The 21042-nt window shown below is 32.9% G+C and overlaps 1 protein-coding gene, 1 non-coding gene and 1 pseudogene across 5 annotated transcripts; 2 read left to right on the forward strand and 1 right to left on the reverse strand.

Moving 5' to 3' along the window:
- The first annotated feature begins 1035 nt into the window (after positions 1 to 1035).
- On the forward strand, positions 1036 to 4055 carry LOC107606254 (uncharacterized). Of its 4 annotated transcripts, none has more exons than XM_016308280.3 (3): positions 1036 to 1168; positions 1385 to 1656; positions 3549 to 4053. In XM_016308280.3, exons 2-3 carry the CDS (start codon positions 1410 to 1412, stop codon positions 3776 to 3778), a joined length of 477 nt encoding a protein of 158 aa, XP_016163766.1. In that variant the 5' UTR covers positions 1036 to 1168; positions 1385 to 1409; the 3' UTR covers positions 3779 to 4053. The 4 variants fall into 4 exon arrangements, with proteins under 4 accessions (XP_016163766.1, XP_016163769.1, XP_016163767.1 ...); XM_016308283.3 differs by having other exon boundaries at positions 1065 to 1255; positions 3549 to 4055; XM_016308281.3 differs by having other exon boundaries at positions 1065 to 1255; positions 1359 to 1656; positions 3549 to 4054.
- A 1045-nt stretch (positions 4056 to 5100) lies between these two features.
- On the reverse strand, positions 5101 to 5408 carry LOC148554347 (signal recognition particle RNA). Its single transcript, XR_015892489.1, has one exon.
- Positions 5409 to 12087: 6679 nt separating this feature from the next.
- Positions 12088 to 13140, forward strand: LOC107607927 (BES1/BZR1 homolog protein 2 pseudogene; annotated as a pseudogene).
- Positions 13141 to 21042: the final 7902 nt, after the last annotated feature.

Here is a 21042-nt window from a genome sequence, read left to right on the forward strand (position 1 = left end):
TTGTTGAGATAGGCCATATTTAAATTTAAAAATTTTAAAATTATAAGAGCACCCTTATTTATAATTTTTTTTAAAACTAATACGAGTACATTGATTTTTCAATTTTTTTTTAAAACTAATACGAACACTTTTAAGGGCTAAATTTCTCCATCATAACTATGTTATTTTTGTTTTGCTTATAAAAAATTTAATACAAATCGGACCATCTAATTTGTTCATCATAAAATTTAACCGTCAAATTTCTCAACTAATTTTATTATCTTTTATTCTTTTAAATATGAGAATCCAATTTATTAATTAAAATGTTTAAAAAATTAAAATCTATACTAAAAAAAAATCCTAACTAATCATTACAGTGAATTACACACAATCTTTTTCCTTTTCTAAAAAAAATTAACCACATCTAACACATATTTAAAAAAAAAGAAAGAATGAACAAAAGTACATATAAATTTTCACATGATAAGTGGTAGGCAGATATATACTCTAATTTTTTAACAAGTTATCGGTATACACCAATATTAAATTTTGTTGTCAATTTTATTCTTCTCGACTTAGTAACTTTTTCAATGATAATGACTACTAGATGATCCTGTGTATTGTATAATATGACTCTTTTGATGACACAATATCTGAAAACTAAATAATAAATTGTTGAATTTATTAAATTTGAATGAAAAAAATTTACAAGCCACATCTTTATTTTTAAGTTGTAGTCCTTGATGCACATTCACTTTTTGGCGAAAAAAGGAAGAGAAAGAAGATTCTAACTGGTTTTGTAAACTTTTTTTAATTCAAATTTTATAAATCTAATAATTTATTATTTAGTTTTCATTGTGTCATAAAAAAAAAGGGGGTCACGGCACACAATACACAAAATTATTTAATAGTTACTACTTTTAAAAAATTATCCAAGCGATTAAAAGGTAAAAATAATAATAAAACTTAAGATTAATATATACAAATAATTTATTAAAAAATTAAAATGTATATCTATCTACTGTGTAAAAATTTTATATGTACTTTTTTCCTTTATTTTAAAAAGGAAACAAGTAGAAGGCTTAAAGCCCAAAGAAAACCAACCCAGCTGGTAGAGTCACGCAGTAAGCCAGTAATTCGGACGACAGAAGCGGCGGAGGATCGTCCCAGACAGTGTCCCTTTCTCAAGGTATGGCGGAACATCCCCTCCAACCCTCTTTTCCCCGCTCCTCATTAATTCGGTTTAGGAGTAAACCATGGCGATAATTCTATGCAGGTGGGGAGGTCTTTTTTGTAATTTTAATCATACACCTCTCTGTTCCTCAGATTCAAAATGCCTCTCCAATCTCTACTTTTTCTGATCCCTAATTCTCTTTCAGATTCTGTTGTTATTTAATAAACACAGTTTTTGTTTGGCTTCCTCGTGAATCATGGCGAACGCGGCGATTATCGCCGAGCTTAACAGGAACACTGAAAACCGTGCTAAGTTAATTGAAGAAATTGTGAAGTTGGAGAGAAAGATCTTTCCCAAACACGAATCATACGCCGCATTCTTCGACAACGAACTCAAACGGAAGAACGCTGGACTTCTCTACCTCCACGCTGATGCCGAACTTGTTGGCTATGTCATGTATTCTTGGCCTTCTTCCCTCTACGCCTCCATCACCAAGCTCGCAGGTTCCAATACCTCCACTTCTCTTTGTTTATTTGGTTGAAATCTAAGTAGGTGAAATCAAGTTGCGTTGTGTTGTTCTGAAATTGAAGCTTGTGTTGTGTCCTATAAGGTGCTTGATGAAATTCTCCAATGAAAAATGTGGAAGCTCTTATTTTACGCTTGGGGCAATGAGAATGTAACATGTATTCATGTTAGTTTGGTTATATAGAACGAGAATATTTAACGGGGGATAAATTTGGAATATTAAGAAAAAGAGTGAGAGTAAATTGGAACTACAATTTCTTTTATCAGCTCAGCTCAGTCCATCTCAGTCCTTCGCATGGTGGAGAGATTTTGTATCTCCTGTCATAGGACACAAATCTTTTTGTCCCCCTTGTGCAAAATCAAACATCTTTTGTCCCTCTATGTCACTGGTCCCCTTGTTTTATGGGACTCAATATTGTGTTTGGTGATCAGAAACTCAAACTAAAATTTCAGTTTCGGAATATAAAATTTTAGTCCCTTCAATATTTCTAGACACATGGGATTAAAACTTCTAGTTAGAGTTTGTTTTGAGGTACTGTGACAGATACTGGGAAGCTGGCACTCAGTATTATTATATTTGTTGGCTCAAAAACTGGTACTAAAATTTCAGTCTCTATCCTTAAATTTTCAGTATTTTAGTACCTCCAAAAAGTGGGGATACAAGAGACTGATATTTTTGGGGACGAAGATTGAAACTTTAATAATATCTTATACATAAAATACTCTCATTTTAATTAATTAATTCTAATTTTACTCTTTGTGCAAATTAAATTAGAATTTCATTCTTATTTCAGTCTCTGTCTCTCACTTTCCACCAAATACAATACTGTGACTTATTTCAATCTCTATCTCTCCGTCTCTGTCTCTTAGTCTCAATCACTGTCTCTTAGTCTCAATCCATGTCTCTCTTCCAAACGCTACCTATGACAGAAACTAATACTTTAATAATATTCCTTTCAAAAAATATTCTTACTTAACTTTTTAAATTACAAATCTACTCCCCAATCTCCCTATTTATCTTAAACCAAACATGATAATGGGACATAACTCAGTCCAATATATTTTATGCCAAACACAATCTAGAGACTTAATTTAGTTTCTGTCTCTCAGTTTCAGTTTCCTTTCTAAATACAGCATTAGTGTCCTGTTATAATAACCAAACAGAGCCTTATTATCAATTTGTTGAAATGATAAAAGTTCTTGAGAGTATTAAAATTAAACTAGTTAAATATTGAGTAAATGTGCATTTCAATCCCTAAATTGAATATCTGGGTCTGTTTAATTTAATCTTTGAAATATGAAAATTAACACTTTAATCCCTGAAATTGCAAAATGTCTCATGTTAGTTCCTATCTTCATATTTATTACTGTGTTGTCGTTCTTTCCTGTTATTTGTTGTATTAAGTAACAAGTCGGTATGTTCAAATTATTGTTATTACTCCACTTGATTCGCATAGCTGGCCTTTTTAGTATATATTAAAAAATTTCAAGAACTAATTCAAACTCCTGCTTCATTTATGTCAACTTAAATGTCACATGTAATGTTAACATATGAGTTAGACATATGAATGAAATAGACAACACAATGAAGAAAACGGAACTAATGTAACTTATGTTGGCAACTTCAGAGACTATATATATAATTTTAGGGTGTATGTGTACTGAATATTTCCTGAACTAAATATAACGTTGTTTTGAATATTGAAGCATGAATATGGTATATCCTTCATGCTTTCTTCCTTTGTATTTAAGTTTTTCAATCAACATTTTGAATTGTTACGTGAAGATATAAATGATTCTTTTTATCAGTAAAAACATAATTACTTTTGGGTTTATTCACCATGTGGAGGGTATGATTTGGTTTTGTTAGTGAAGGAGCAATGGAGGAAGCAAGGCCACGGCGAGGCACTGCTGAAAGCAGCGATTCAGAAATGCAAGACCAGGAAGGTTTCGCGCATAATGCTTCATGTGGATCCCTCGAGGACACCAGCAGTGAGCCTTTACAAGAAACATGGTTTTCAAGTTGATCGCTTGATTGAAGGTTACTACTCCTTGGAAAGACATGCATATGTAATGTACTTGGAACTTGATTCAAATTGAAGTAGAAATTTATAAAAGGATCTTGTGTTTGTTTTGCCTCAATGTGAAACAAAGATCAATTCTGTAACATTGTTGATTATATATACAGGCTTGAAGGTTATGATAGACAAGCAATTCTAATCTACTTTATTCTTTTTGGGGTAACATACATTCATATTTCATAGACAAGCATTTGTGCCTACTTTTGTATTCCAAGGTAAGGGGGAAATGATTTTTATGTATTGTGAGGACCAGCAACCTTCTTTCTACAAGCAGAGAGAGATTGGATCTTAAGGTTTAATTATCTCCTCTTATTTTTTCTCTTGATTATAAACAAACCAGAATCATATCATGATTACTACAAAACTAGAAAAACTAGACAAATTTCTGTGATATTGAACTAAAGATATGTGTTATTTGAATAAAAATTCGTTATAGTTTGAGATTTTGTCAACTTTTCACTTGTATTGTTGTACATTTAGCTTGACTCTGTTTTTTTGAGTTCATTGGTGTAAATTCACATATATTCGATAGTTGAAAGTCAACCACTAATTCTACATACATATTGTCTTTTAAAAATAAAACACAAAATGATATTTAAGTAATCTAAATAAGTATCACTTGTTTTTCCATGCATGATATCTTTTTAGAAAACTCCACCACCTCTTCCAATTATCCATCTTCGAGCCCCAATAGTTTTGACCAAATTGTCGATGGCTCTATTGACTTTAATGGAAAAACTTAGGAGCATTTTATTTGGTCAAACAATAGTGTCAATCCTAGTGATCCTGCAATATATACATATATGAGTCTCCAATGTAATTAAAGCAAAAATAAATATACAAGAAAAAATTTTCAACTTCTTCAATTCTCTCTCATTACACTCAAGTTCATCAGCAGTCATTGTTAACATTCTGTTACTGCTGTGCTCTATAAACCATTATAGTCTTAGTGACGAGTTGAGTAAAAAGTTTGATTTAACATAATAACATACTTTCTTCAATGAGTGAATGGAATGGCAAGGTATATTATTAAATAATGTACGTTATGGTTATGTAAGGAATTATAAATAAACATGTTGTATGAGTAATCAGCATGAAGTATATGCCAATGAGTTATAGCTCAAATGATATAGTCTCCTCATACTCAATTAAGAGGTTGCGGGTTCGAGTCTCATATCTTTGGTAAAAAAAATCAGCATGAAATATATGATGTTCCTAGAGTTGGAGCAAGGTATAAAGAACAAAGATTGTTTTTAATAAATCTCAAATGAAGTAAAGAGTGTGCATATATATATATATATATTTTTTTTTTTTTCTGGTCATAACGTTGTAGCATGAAAAAAAAATGATGGTCCAAGATTGCTAGGCCTACCAGGCCATATTGGGCCAGAAGAACAGCAGCCTGTGTTCCCTCCACTGTTGGGAGCAGGAAGTGATCGCTGCTCTGTTAAGCCAGCCTCACGCATTGCCCTCCATTCTAGGAGCTAAGGGGCCTTGGGCCTTCGCCCAGACTACCGGGCCCAACTCTCAACGTGGAGTGGGCAGGCCAACAATTTTCCCTTGCAAGCCCAACCTAGCAGGCCCAAGCACTTGTTCTATCACTTTAGTTTCCCCCACTTGGGTCATAAGCTGGCGTTACACAGCTCGGCGAACATGAAGTTACTAGTTAGATGCTTATAAGGACTATGCTCTTCTTTTATCTCCCCGTTGTGAGACTATAAAGTATAAACCTTAGGATTCTCAAGTTCAAGGAAAACAATTTTGAGTCCTTGCAAACCTGAAACTTATAATAGAATTTAACTTTAAAATACCAAATAATAGGCAATAGAGAGACAATTGTAATATATATATATAAGTATAATATTTATAGTACATTGAAAAGACAAACCAAAGGAAAAAATATAAAATTTGAAACTATCTTCCTAAGTAAGATAAGATTAACATTGTCAATTTTCATTTTCATCCTAATATAAATGCTGAGATTTATCACTTCCGAATACCAGGAAACTAATAGAGGCTAGCTATAGTCCCTATAAATACAAAATGTTTACTCATATTACATTATAAGCTTACCTAAGATATCCTTAAATGTAGTATAACTATATGTGTTTTCCAAGGCAGAAATAAGTCCCCAAAAAATTGTAATAAGAGACAACGGCTTGCTTCTCATTTTCCCTTCATTTCTTTAAAACCACCAACTTTAACTCAAATTTGAGTAGGCTGAACAAGAGGAAAAAAAAAAAAAAAAAGAAAGGGTATTTTGCAATTAAGTTTTTAATAGAACTTAATCAAATTGGTATGACCCTATATAAATAAGTTTTTACTTTTTAAACCTTGTAAATTTACATGCCACTATAGCAAACCATTAATATGTTAAAGTAGACAAAGACATTTCAGTTGATAAGAACCGAGACAAAGACATGATTGAAATTTCAGTGTCTTTACTACTGTTTGATATACTAGGGTGTTTCTCGCACTTCACACGGGCTGTTTTGCAAATTCATTAATCCATTTTATCTTTTGATTCCTTAATCTATTGCAAAGCATTTTTTATATGAATAGTAAAGTTTTTTGCATGTTACACAGATTGAATAATTAACTTCTTTTTATTATATTGATTTTTTTAGATTGTTAGTAAAGAGTTCGACCCTATATAAAACTATGACATATGATTATCCTCTTCGACAATGCAAGTAATAACACAAAACAATAATCCAAATACAACAAAATAATCGCACTCATTATACATATCTCTTCATCACCAAACTCTCACCCCACAGCTCATAGGAAAATTAATAAGTAAAAGAGAACAAGTAATACATGATATAGCTACTATTTCTCCTTGTAGTTTTGTAAGTGTTATCATGTCCAAGCCAATACATTATGCAAGTTTATATTAGCTATCATTCACTTATAAAATATTTTACGTAAAAAAATTATCAAATAAACAGAAAATTATACTACACACATTATAGTCTAAAGCATAAAATTATATGCACAGCCATATCACTTTTACGAACACCAACAAAATAATTTCTAAACCTCCCATCACCTCCAAACCCTTCACCATCGCCTCATCCTAAAGCACCACCAAACCCTCTACTACCTCCATCACCATCTATACCTCCACCTCCTCCACCTCCACTTCCACCTTGACCTCCATCTATACCTCCACCATCAGCACCTCCATTTCCATCTCCACTAGCTCCACCTATACCTCCACCACTATCATCTCTACCTCTATCACCTCCACTTCCACCTCCATTCCCGTCCTCATCTGTACCACCATTATCTCCACCATTATCACCGCCCTTCCTAGCACGTTGACCTCTACCTCGACGGCCCCCTCCTTCCCTCTCGATCGAGCCCTTGGCCTCGTCTACGGCCCCGAACCCTCCCTTCCATGGCATCTAATGCATCATCAAACTATCTATCTTGATGGGGGAAAATGTCGGTAAAGATTTTCACAAAAATAAGCGCGTTGTAAGTATAGTTCTAAATCGACAATTAAACCTCAATCAAATTTAAATTGTTTGTCACTTAAGCAAACCCAATAAAATTAACCGAAGTATTTGAATCTCGGGTCGTCTCTCAAGGAATTGCAGGGAAGTGTAATTTATTATTGGTTATGAGATTGTATCTTTTTGGGTTTTGAGTTTAATAAACAAGGAATGTAAATAACAAGAAAATAAATTAATAACTAAGAAAGCTCTTAGTAAGGATTGATAATTAAAAGTTCTATCCTCATTATCATTGTCAATTGCGATGGTAAATGCGAATTGCGTTCACTTAATTAGTTAACCTCTAACCAATGGAGGAAGGTCAAGTGCATACAATAAACTTGAGTTCACAAGTCCTAGTCAACTCAAAGTGAGAGACTAGCTTTGGTGAAGTTCAAGCAAACCGGCAATCTTCAATTACCAATCAACAAATGAGTTTTGATAACTCAAGAGTCTCTAATTGATTAATCCAAGTTAATTAAGAACATAAAAAATATAATTTAAAAAGTAACCAAGTATTTTATCGAACACTTGGAAGGCATAAAATAAAAGCATAGAAAACTAATAAGGAAAATAAATCTAAACAACCAATTGCAAGCATCAATGATAATAATTAAATAAAGAAGCCATAAACATGAAACATAAAATTGCATTAATGAGAATTCATAAACTAAATTGGCAACATAAAGTAATCAACAAGGGAAGTAAATAAACTAGAATGCTAGAACAAATAAAAGTAGAAGAGAAACTAAATTGAAATAAGATAGAATTCAGAATTTGAGAAGGAATAAAACTAAGAACCCTAAAATCTAGAGAGAGAGGAGAGAGTCTCTCTCTAGAAAACTACATCTAAAACCTAATGTGTGATTGTGTGAATAATGAGGTGTGTATAATTGATTCCCCCACTCTGCAGCCTTTAATCTGTGTTTTCGGGTTTGGAACTGGGCCAAAAACAGCCCAGAAATCGCCCCCAGCGTCTTCTATGTAATGCAGCACGTGACGCTCTGTTATGCGTACGTGTCGCTCGTCTGCTGCACTGGTCACGCGTATGCGTCGCTGCCAGCTTCTCAAAACATCATTTTCTTGCGTTTCTTCCACTTTTGCATGCTTCCTTTTCGTCCTCTAAGCCATTCCTGCCCTATAAACCCTGAAAACACTCAGCAAACATATCACGGCATCGAGTGGTAATAAGGGGGATTAAAATTAGCAAATTTAAGGCCAAAGAAGTATGTTTTCAATCATAATACAAAATTAGGAAGAAAAATGTAAAACATGCGAATTATATGAATAAGTGTGAGCATAATGGATAAAATCTACTAAATTAAGCACAAGATAAATCCTTCCATGTCATCTAATGCATCATCAAACCATCTCCACTCACATTTATTGGCTCATGTCCGAACACGACGTCTCCGCTCCACCCGACGCCTATCAAGAACATCTGGCACTTGATCCATAGCATCTGCTCTGGGGTCTCCGAGATAGATATCAGGCAATAAGAATCTCCTCCTAGGCGCATGCCACCACTCCAAGTAAGCCTGTAACGGTCTTCGATCTGCCACGACATCAAATCGTAACACATGGTTGGTCATGTTGGTCCAACAGATGTGCTAACTCTGTAACGTGTTCAAAAACCACCGGTCTCCGCCTCTGCCATCCTTCGACATGAGAAAATCAATGTCGAGTGTGAGCCATGGTCGATGCTATACTCCACCAAGCTGTGGTAGCACCCTATCCACCTGATACCACTCTACCACAGTAAAATAGATCAATGTCGTCACAACCCTCCATAGTGCCATATGCCGGGATCCATGATCTGGGGATGAACCAGCTAAACGACGTCTGGTGTGCTATATGGCATCCACGTGAACTGTTAAAGACAGATGAGTATTGCATGTCAAATTATATCTAGTAAATAATTTAAATCCATGGCCCGGAGTAAATCTATCCTAAGCCTCTAATGCGCGACTATGGACCATTTCTCACTCAATGTTGGCTGATAACCAGACCACTTGATACCAAAAATATTTTATGATCAACGGCAATAAACCGAAAAAAATAACAAACATAACAACCATAAACATTAAGCACCTCGTCGCCAACGGACAATGAAAGGCGTCAAACCCATCAAGCCTGAAACCCGAGACTGCCAGAAGATCCAAGACTAGAGAAGCTCCAATGGACCGGCCAACTTAACTACGTTTCTGTTGGCCACACAGCACAAGCACCGGTATAACCACAAGAGAGCAGCGGATCCTCAACTGCATCTCTCCATGTCCTTTAATCTCGCCACGTATGTTTGTGCCCTTAGGAAGGTTACTAAATGACTCTTGCATCCAAGTGCACTTCACAGTAAACTTATCGATGCAGTCTGCCGGAAGTAACACACACACAATAACTCTTCAAACTAAACCCATGCAGGTTGGATGCCCTCAATGTAGTGCTCGGAGTTAGTTAGACATCTACTGACATACTTTCCATCGAACGGGAGACCTAAGTGGTACGCAACATCCTAAAGTATAATTGTGCACTGTCCGAATGTCATGTGAATGCCATCGCTCGATGAATGCACTGACCAGCAGGTCATCCAACCTAAACTAGTGGTCGTTGAGTCTCGTGAGATGGGCTAAGCCGGCCATCTGCAAGTACGACATGATCCTATGTTGCCTCATTATACTGGTGATACATTGGTGAGGCTGCATGACAACGAAAAATTTCTCTAAGAACCATAATAATTTACAAAACAATCATCTAAAACGGAGAATTCTAATAAAAATGTACTTTAATGTAAAACATATTGCAAACCAAAACATAGATAATGCAATATTTAAGAATTAAATTAAATTAAATTAAACCAAATTAATTTAAATTAAATTCTATCATAACATAGTTAATCTAATATTTAAGACGTAAATTAAAAAATTAAACTATAACTAAATTGGTAGTGCCTCGTTGACCTAACATTTAAGAATTAAATTAAATTTAAATAAATGAAATGAAATTGAATCCTTGCTAGTCTTCTACCGCTTAGTTAATCTAACACTTGAAACCTAAATTAAAAACGCTGACAAAATTTCTAACCTAGTTAAACCTCTAACATTTAAAACTAGGTTACAAATTCTATCCGAACTTCTAATTACTTCTCTAACTAACACTTACTTATCACTCTTCTAACTTGTATTTGTAGTCTTCAATAATGTTCTAGCAAACTACTAAATCACTACTCTAAGTCTCTAACTACCATTTGAAGTTAAAAAATTCTAATAACGCGTATAATCAAATTCTAAGTGACTTAAGATCACTAACAATTCTTTATTTCTTAACAAAAATAAATTTCATTCACTAACCTCTTCATGGATGCTACCAGCGATATGGGCAACTTCGTTTAACCGATAGATACGATTTAAATCGTCTTCTATTTTTGCAGTTTGGGAGTGAAAATTTATTGAAATGTAATTTGAAACTAGTGAATTCGACTTACTACTAACGAAGGTTACTACTAAATCGAATTCATTCAATTCAATTTACTAGGGGCCTAAATCGAATTCAATTAATTTGAATTATTAGGGGTATAAATCATGCTATTAAATCGAAGCACCTTATTTCGATTAACTATGGGTAGAGAAAATTCAAATTTCCAACCATAGTAAATCAAAGCTATCAAAATCGATTTACATATACACCTAATAATTTGAATTTTATTCATTCGATTTACTATTATAATAAGTAAATCTGATTTAGTAAATATGATTTATATATAAATGTCAATCAAAACATGCACTAACATTTTCAGTTTTAGAAAATTCGTGTAATAGTGAAATTTATTTCGTTTTTTATGTGATTTGTCCTAGATTTTACTTAAAAAATTTGTATGTATTTTTATTTTATATTAAAAATAAAATTTAATTATCTATTTTATCTAATCTCAAAATTTTTTATTTATGAAATCAAAATCATTCTCCTTCCCTTATCTCAATAATTTTTTTTATTAAATCACTCTTTACTGTAAATTTATAAGGAATGAATGCTAATTATTTTTTCAAAAAAAAAAAACTCAACACCATAAAAGTGGAGTCTATTGTAAATAATAAATAATAAAAACAAATAAAAAAATAAAGTACTCAACAGGTACTCTGTGTAATATACCTTCTTTATTTAAAGATGAAAATAATTATCACTTAAATAATTAACAAAATAGAAAGAGAAAAAAATTAATAAAATTCTATAATAAATATTAATATAATAATAATAATTATTATTTATCTATTTTGTGTTAAAAAACACATGATAAATTTATAAATTAAAAAAGTATTATAATATAAGAAATTTAATTTTTTAATATATTTATTTATATTTATTAAATAAAAATATTAAAAAAATTTATTAATAAAAAATTTATCATACATTCTTAAGATTTATGTTAATTAAATTTTAATAATAATAATAATAATAATAATAATAATAATAATAATAATATAAGATAAGGCACATGAGAAATAACATGGAGCAGCTGTATGCTGCAAACGATGAGTAAATTCCTAAAATGATCCCTCAGATTGAGCCCGTGCATTAATGTTATCCCTGACTTTTAAAATGCTTTAATTGCACCCTTCAGATTGAGTTATGTGTGAAATACTGGTCTTTCCACCCATTTCCAGTGTGACTCAGCAGCCGGAGCGCTGAGCTGGCTGTTTGTGGTTTACGTAGGCAGCCTTAAACGACACCGTTTTACCTGGAGGGTACTTCCATTGCTTGTTAACAAGAGGACGGTACTACCTACCGCAAAGTTTCTTCTTCTACTTCTCTTCCTCTCAGATCTACTTGCTCTTTCTTGCTTGCTTTGTCCGCTTTCTAATCTTGCTAAAGAGTTGACTTGATCCTGGAGGCTTGCGATCTAACTAGTTTTTGTAGTGTTAATCTGAGATCATGTGTCAAATTGATAGTTCTAGATGATTGATTATGTTCCGTTAGTTTTACTCTAGAAATCTTGATTGAGATCTGTGTTTTGATGACAGGGATGCAAGAGGCCGCAAGGTGAGATTAGAGGAACTCCAGCGAACATGAGTGGTTGTTCTTCACTACAGCCAATCCCACAGTCATCGGTGTTCCCAAGCCATGTTCTTTCCTACCATGCTAGCCCAACTTCCTCATCATTCCCCAGCCCTCTCGCATTGATCCCAACCTTCAAAACCCCTCTTCATTACTCCTATCATTCATTCATAACATCACCTCCATCCCCACAAACCTTTGTCCTCTTAGAATATCCAATAGTGTCCCTGTTACCCTTCATCTTTCTTCCCCAACCTCCAGGGGTTCTAAAAGAAAGGCGGATTTCGAATCCCTCTCCAATGTCTCTTCTTTTAATTCGTTCCGCCATCCTCTCTTCGCGTTATCGGCTCCATCCAGCCCCTTCCGCCGCCACTAATTGGCTACTTTCACCATTCCTAAGTGTGATGAATCTGATGCTTCCACTGTGGACTCTGATCACTGGGTTAGTTTTCAGACAACAACTGCATCGGCTGCTCCTCCATCGCATACCTTTAATCTTGTGAAACCAGCAATGCAGCAGATCACTTCCCAAGTTCCATGGATATGAATGAAGGCATGCAATGGGGCCAGGCTGCAGAGAGAGGAAGACCATCGGATTTTGACTTTGAGAATAGTAGAGTGAAGCCATGGGAGGGTGAGAGGATACATGAGGTGGGAGTGGATGAGTTGGAACTTACTCTAGGCTGTGGAAAGGCCTGATGTTGAAAACAATGTTTAGGCTACCTCCAGTCAAAACGACGTCGTTTAAGGCTTTCTACGTGGACTACAAACCACCAGCTCAGCGCTCCGGCTGCTGAGTCACGCCGAAAATGGATGAAAGAATCAGGATTTCACACGGAGCTCAATCTAAAGGGTGTAATCAGAGCATTTTAAAAGTCAAAAGTCAGAAGTAACATTGGTGCACTGAGAGACCATTTTAGAGATTTACTCTGCAAACGATCTAATGTTGTAAGTGATAATTCCAATATCAATTGACCTATTTATTACTTAAGCTGATGTCTGTTGCAAGTAATGTAATACAGATATGGTCAGCAAATGATTTAGACGATAATGAATATATAATTTAGACTTTAGTTTTAAAATGATTTGAACAAAACATGGCTGACTTCTTTATTACGTAAGTTGTGGTCTGCTGCAAGTGATGTAATGCAGATATGGTCAGCTAATGATTTAGACAATGAATATATAATTTCAAAATCTCCGACCATTTAGTTTAGGCTTTAATTTTAAAATGTGGTTTGAACAATGGATTGATTTTTAATTAATTAAAATTAATGGTTCAACAAATATTACCATGACTATTCAACTATTTTTTTATTATTTTTACAAAGGTAAAATATATAATTAAATCAAATCTAAAATAATATTATACAATTCATTCAAAAAATGTTGAATGAATCACTCAAGTACATATTTTTATATAAATCGAATGAGATGCATTTTATTTATAAATTTTCATAATAAATCGACTTTTGCATGCATGTCAGCCACCCAATAGATCGAATTAGTTTCGTTCGATTTATGCATGCAAGATTTCGCCTCTGGTAATTCGAAACAGGTTGTTTCGATTTTTGTTATCTAACAATTTAAGATAAATAAAAAAAATTATAAAAAATTTTTATAATAAAATATTAAAAATTTAATTTTTGTTATCTAAAAATTAAGATAAATAAAAATAAACATAAAAAAAATTATTTAAAATAGCATGTAATATTGATATATTTAATAATATATAGATGTATAACATGTACTAACTATTAAAATATTCATAAACCATGTTGAATTAGTTATAAGTTCTATTTTTTATTTTAAGACTTATTTTAGATATAATTATTTAATATGAAAAAATTATTGTTATATTATATATTTTTTATTTTTGTAAAATATATTAAATCTTATGCTGGTTGGAGTACGTTTTCATATTCTATTACCATAAACTTTAGAATATTAGATTATGAAATTATTTAACTTCAAAAATTTAATTTATCCAACAAAATATATAAATAATTATATATCTTATAGAGTGAAAATTTTTATGGTCATAAAATTTCATTCTCCGTAGTAGTTTACTACTTTATTCTTTGTATACTAAAAAATTGCTGCCTCTTATAATAATTTATATTTTGATTATCCGTATTTATAAATAGCTGCTACATAAAAATAATTTTACTGGTTAAAAATTCTTTTATAATATAGAATTTAATAAGTTTAAATAAATAATTTGTCTCTAAATTATACATATTTTTTCGGTTTTTATATAAGAACAATTAATTTTGATTCATGAAATTCATATGTTATTTATTTTGGTATGCATAGTAACAAATGTCTATTAACTTGTTTAAAATCAAGACAAGTGATTAGAATAAAATATCTATATATTTATTATGTAAATTTGTTATTTATTACATATGATAAAAAATATTTTCCATCTATAAATATTAAATAAATAAAAAATCATAAAAAAAACTGTTTAATTTAAATTTAAATATAAATTATAATTTAACTCATATTCAAATATTATTCCAATTTCTTGTTTAAATTCAAGGGAGAGTTAATCATCTTGAGTTTATATAAAAACTAATTCTAGAGTAAATCGAAACAGCCTATTTCAAATTATTAGAGACGAAATCTTGTATGTATAAATTGAACGTAACTAGCCTATTTCGAATTACTAAGGACGAAATTTTGTAGGCATAAATAGAACGTAATTGATTCGATTTATTGAGTGACTGACATGCATGCATAAATCGATTCTGACATATTTGTATTCTTTTTGGTAATTCGAATTGATCAGTTTCGATTTACTAAAAAATTTACAAATTGAATATATCTCATTAGATTTATATAAAAATATGCATTTGGGTGATTTGTGTTTATATTTTTTATATAATTTTAACTAGAATATTTTTACTTAAACATTTATATTTTATACCAATAAACTATTAAATTTGTTTCAAATATTTGAATAAATATCAACATTTTTCCTGATTTTTTTTTCATTTTTATACTGACTGTTTTGAAAATAATTTAATATTATTCTGCCATCAACTAAACAAAAATTATTATAAAAGTGATGACATATTTAGTAACTCTTACATATAATAAACTCTTATAATATTCTTGTTGTAAATAAATTTAAAATATAGTTAAAAAATCAAAATTAAAATTAGAAAAATAAAGATTAAATTATAAAAATTTCATACATATAATCTTATTTTTCCTTATACTTAAATTCTAAAACTTACTCATTTTTATTTATACTTCTACTTCTGTGCTTAAAATTTAGGACAAATTACTCATTTAAATTGTTTAAAAATCATAATTATTAGAATACAATATTTAAATATTGCAGACGCAAATACAACATTTGCATTACTATAAAAATCGTAAAAAGGTGTAGTGGTTTACATTAGAACGCGTGTGAAGAGAAACCGCTACACTTTGTAGCACTCTGTAACAGTTTCTAAAGAAATGTAACAATGAAAAAATTGCGGTACCCTATAACGATTTCTTTACAAATGACTCATTCACAAATTGCAGGTAAATGTAGCGGTTTACATGTGCCTATAAATCCGATGGAGGCAGTAGCGGATTCTTCATTTCAATTGAAACCAAAAGTTTAGAGAGAATGTTGTGGATTGAGAGAATATGGAAAAGACTTCGAGAGAATTTGGCCACTTGAGACTCCTAGAGGCGTCATTTTCAAGCGGGACCATGGCGGACTAAGGGCAGTTTGTACCGACTCAACATCATTGCTCACATTGCTGGCAGTATCAATGAAAAGGTAAGTTTGTTTTCTTTTAAGTGTTAAAGTTTATAACATAAAATATAGTATATAGGGTGCAGGAATTAGAATACAAAATTTAAGGTTTGTAGCTTAGTATTTGAAAATAAAGATTTAAAATTTTAAATGTAGAAGGTTTGTCCTTTAATATTTGAGATTTATGATTCAAATTTTAAATACAGAGTTTAAGATTTGTAGGTTAAAATTTTAAATATAGTATTTGAAAATTAAGATTTAAAATTTTAAATTTAGAAGGTTTGTAGTTTAGTATTTAAAATTTAAGACTTAAATTTTAGATATAGAATTTAAGATTCGTAATTTATTATTTAAAATTTAAGATTTAAATTTTAAACTTTTAATTTTAAACTTTAACTTTTAAAATCCAGAACTTATAAATTTAAAAGTTGGATATTTTTTATTTGTTCTGAAGTACATTAAGATTTGTTTCAAATTTTATGTAAGTTCATACGTATTATTTCTCTATTTTAATAAAATTAGTTTTAAAAATAATGTAAAGAGAACTATATCTAAAATTTTAGTTAAGATTAGATAGATAAGACACTCGTAGTTGTTGTATCGGATTATAAATTATGGTTTAGACTTGTAAGTATTAGAATTTAATTTGGGTATGGTTATTTTTTTCACATCATGCAGCCAAGTAGGTGTATTTACAGCGTTCGGGGGCAACATTTTATGGAGGATGGCAAACCGGCTTGGGAGTGATTTCAGAAGTTGTTCAGCAAGCTGTCGCCGTCGGATAAAGTCAAGCAATTCACAGTCCACTTCACATGGTTCCATGAGAGGTTCAGGGTGCTACCAGCAAATGCAAGTGAGGATACTATACGCATATACGCATGTGCATACATTATGATGCTGCTATCCACTCAGCTGTTTGGTGACAAGAGTGCAAATCGGGTACATATTCGGTGGTTGCCATTTGTGGCGGGACTTGACGAGATGGGCACTTATAGCTGGGATTCAGTTGCGTTGGCATGGCTATACCGATGCATGTGTTGGGTGGCCAACAGAAATATCACGAACTTGCTAAGCCCCCTACAGCTACTACAGTCTTGAATCTTCTGGCGGTTCCCCACTCTCAGGCCACATGGATTTGACGACTTTTGTTTTCCGTTGGCATCTAGGTATCGATCGATTGCACTTAGGGTTTCATTATTTGTTTCAAGTTATTAACATTTTAGATCTCGGATTAAACATTCATATCACATTATTATCGTCTAGGTGGGCCACTTATTTACCCACATCTGACGGGAAAGAGCAAAGAATTATCCAGTTTTGCCTTGCATTAGACCGGTTGGGTAGTTGAGAAGTAAGTTGTTTGTGTGTGGTTCAAAGTTTCACTACCTGTTCACCGACATGTCTGTATATAGTGTTCTAATGGTAGATTCTGTTGGAATTTTTAGATTGTGTGGGAGCCTTATGCTACGCTTGACGTACTTGTTGTTCATCCAAAGATTCTAGCTGAGAAGCAACAGTCGGTTATGGCAGGCAGTCACTAGCCTGATATATTTTGCCGTGATTAAGTGGCATCAAGTTGATAGGATGGTCCCACAGTTCGGCGGCGTACAGCATGTACCTGACCAGCCTGAACATAGACTAGCTTCATGGCAAGGATGGTAGGGATGGAGATAGGTGGTTCCTGACTTATTTTCAGACATGGCAATTGCATTGGGATAACAGAGTTGATTCTGTTCTGAGTATTCAGAGAGTGGTTGATCCAGGTCCTTCTATTGAGTTCTTAGACATGCGGTACCGTGTAACACATAGGTTTCTGTCATCGGATGCCACATTTGCCGATCCTAGGACGGAGGAGATTCTGAACGATGTCTTTCACAGAGGATCGTCGTAAGTGCCCACTAGGGTACTAGTGTCGGATGTGCCTGATAACAGGCATGTGAACGCATTGGTACAGGATCTACTGATCAGAAGTGGTAATGGCTGAACGATATGATGCAAGAGTAGGAAGCTGGTGGTGACAAAGGAGGACAGGGCGACCATCGTGTACGTCGGAGTGGTGCGAGACGCCGGGGTGCTGGACCGAGGAGTGCAGCAGTTGGGCACAGTGATAGCCCCGCCGGCACAATGCATGGTCACCAGTTTGATCATGGTGCTGGTGGAGAGATAGAGGCTGGGATCCGGGGGCACAGTTTCCCATGCATCGAGCACTCAGGTATTCCATGACATCAGCACCCAGATGTATGCTAACTTGGCTAGCACTACCTTGACCATAGGAATTGACGATCACTTGGGTGGATCGCAGTTCTATGCCGACTTCACGATGATCATACGGGATGACGATGGTCAGCATTACCAGCATCAGATGTCAAAGGTTCAGTCTCAGATTCCGAAGTACCATCCGCAGATGCCAGAGGTTCAATCGCAGATTCCAAAGTACCATCCGCATATGCCAGAGGTTCAGCCTCGGATTCCAATTTACCCACCACAGATGAGGGAGGGCTAGGCTGAGATGCCTGAGTACCAGCCACAGTTGACAGTCAACCTTAAAGAGCCTGCAAGCAGTTTATATGACATTTAGTTCACCATGGAAGGGACGCCTCCATCTGTATTTGGAGTGGATCTGCCAGTTGATCATCCCACACATCAGCCTCAAAGAGGTGCTAGAGTGAGGCATCCTGCCCGGTGTCGTACAAGCTTGCATCTACTTGGCCCAAAATAAAAGAAGAGTAACAACCCTAACCCTAATTGGCTCGCTACCCACTCTTCTCTCCCTTTCTAATCTCCATCATTCTCTCATTGTCTCACTCTCTCAGTGACCTCTATCCATCTTCCCGTCCATCGTTTGCTCTTTATTCTCTGCTGAGTCTGCTCTATTTCTCTTTATTCTCGCTCTCTATTCTGTTTACCTTCGGTTTCTCTTCAAGTGGAGGCTTGGAGCATCTGTCATTCGCCACACTGTCGTCGTACCCTCTGCCGTCCGTTGCGCTGCCATCGTTCGTTCGCGCACAGCCACCGATTGTCTCTCTGCACAACTACGCCTGGTTTCTCTGCTTCGATCAAATATGTTTCAAAAGAGAGAAATAATAATTGTTAATCTATATTTCACTATAAATCCGTAGTTTCATAGTTTCTCTAATGTTTCAAAAGCTTGAGAACTGCAAGAAATTTACAATTTAATTATTTCTATTTTTTATTTGTTCTGTATTCTGTATTTTGTGATAGATTGATAGTTATTATTTGTTACTGAATGTGTGAATTTTTGTGATAGTTGTTAATTGATTAATTCATTATTAACTTAATTCTGTGATATAGTTGTTAATTTTCTGATAATTGTTAATTGATTAATTCATTGTTAACACGAACATGTAAATGATAATGATTCTGTTGGACATGTTCGAACCTGAACCTGTAAAAAATGATGTTTCTGATGAAGAGGGTGAAGATGATGATGTTAATGCCATGAAAGATGAAGGCATTAGAAAATTTCAGTTTTAGATTTTTAATTTATTGGAACATTTAATTATTGGTTTGTTGTTTTTTTCCCTTGTGTTATGATTATGAAGCTTTTCTTGTGTGTATTCTAGGAAAAATTATCGGTAGACAATGAGAATACTAAACAATGTGAATAATAGATATGTCGGATGTTTAATTCAATATGTATGCAGATGATTATATTCATTATTTTTAATTGGATGGTTTTTTTTTATTCGATTTACTCATGAACAGTTAACAATGATTAGATGTTCAATTTACTAGGTGTGTAGATGGTTATCCTAATATTAAAGTTTAAGAAATAATTTGGGGTGTAGAATTTTTTTATTTTATTGAATTAATTCTAAAACACATTGTTCACATTGTTTATAAAAGTCATTATCTACCTAACAAAACTCGTATTCTAGTTGAACTATATGCAGTATCACGAAAGATATGAATGTATGTTCTAATAAAATATTTGTTATAATTGTTGTACTAATGTACTATTTTAATTTATGATGTATTTTGAGTTTGAAATTATTAAATTTAAATGTCTATTTTTAAATAAATATTATATTATATATGATATATATTATTTTTTTAAAAATTATAATCAATAAATTCGTACGAATTTATAAGATAATTTGAGAGTCAAATCTAACCGATCAATTTTACGAATTTACTTAAACTTACAAATTTAACAATTTTAATAACTAATAATATATTCAAATAAGTCACTAAAATCAATGCAATTATAAAATATTTGAATAATAAATACTAGCAGTATACTCAAGGTTTTATATCTCATCATAGTCATTGTTGCCGTAACCTTTTATTGGGAAAAAGAAAGAAATTATGCAGCAAAAATAGCAGAGATCGCAATAATTTGTCCAATTTGGTCGTCAAAGACCAGTACGAAAGGAATGACGAAGGTGATAATCAAACCGCTTATTATTTTGTGTGTGGGGAGAGTTGAGTGTATCTCACAATGATGGAAGAAGAGATGAGTTTTTCATTGTTATGGTGTGAACAAATCCGTCCTTTCGATTTGTTTCATTTTTAAAATCAACAATCACAAATCGGATGGTTCGATTTGTGTTTTTAAAAATAAAAAAAATTTTACTGTTGAAATCGGACTGTCCGATTTCTATTTAAAAAAATAAAAAAAATAAAAAATACAAAATGGACCATGCGATTTGTAGTTTTTTTTAGAGTAAAGTATCGTTTTTGTCCCCAACGTTTGGGGTAAATTCTATTTGTGTCCCTAACGTTTAAATCGTCCTATTTGTATTCCTAACGTTTGTAAAAGTGATTCAATCTTATCCTGTCGTCAATTACACATCATGAGCGCTTTAGTTTGAGTTTTAAAAATATCTTCTTGAAGTTAGAATACAAATGTCTAGGATAGAATCGATGATATACTCCGAAAAATAGCTCATCAAATGTTGATACTAATTCCTACAACATTTACATAATTCACTTTTCTATGGACATAATTGA

Source organism: Arachis ipaensis, chromosome B7 (assembly GCF_059453495.1).
Source record: "Arachis ipaensis isolate K30076 ecotype BB chromosome B7, ASM5945349v1, whole genome shotgun sequence".
Taxonomy (NCBI): Eukaryota; Viridiplantae; Streptophyta; class Magnoliopsida; order Fabales; family Fabaceae; genus Arachis; species Arachis ipaensis.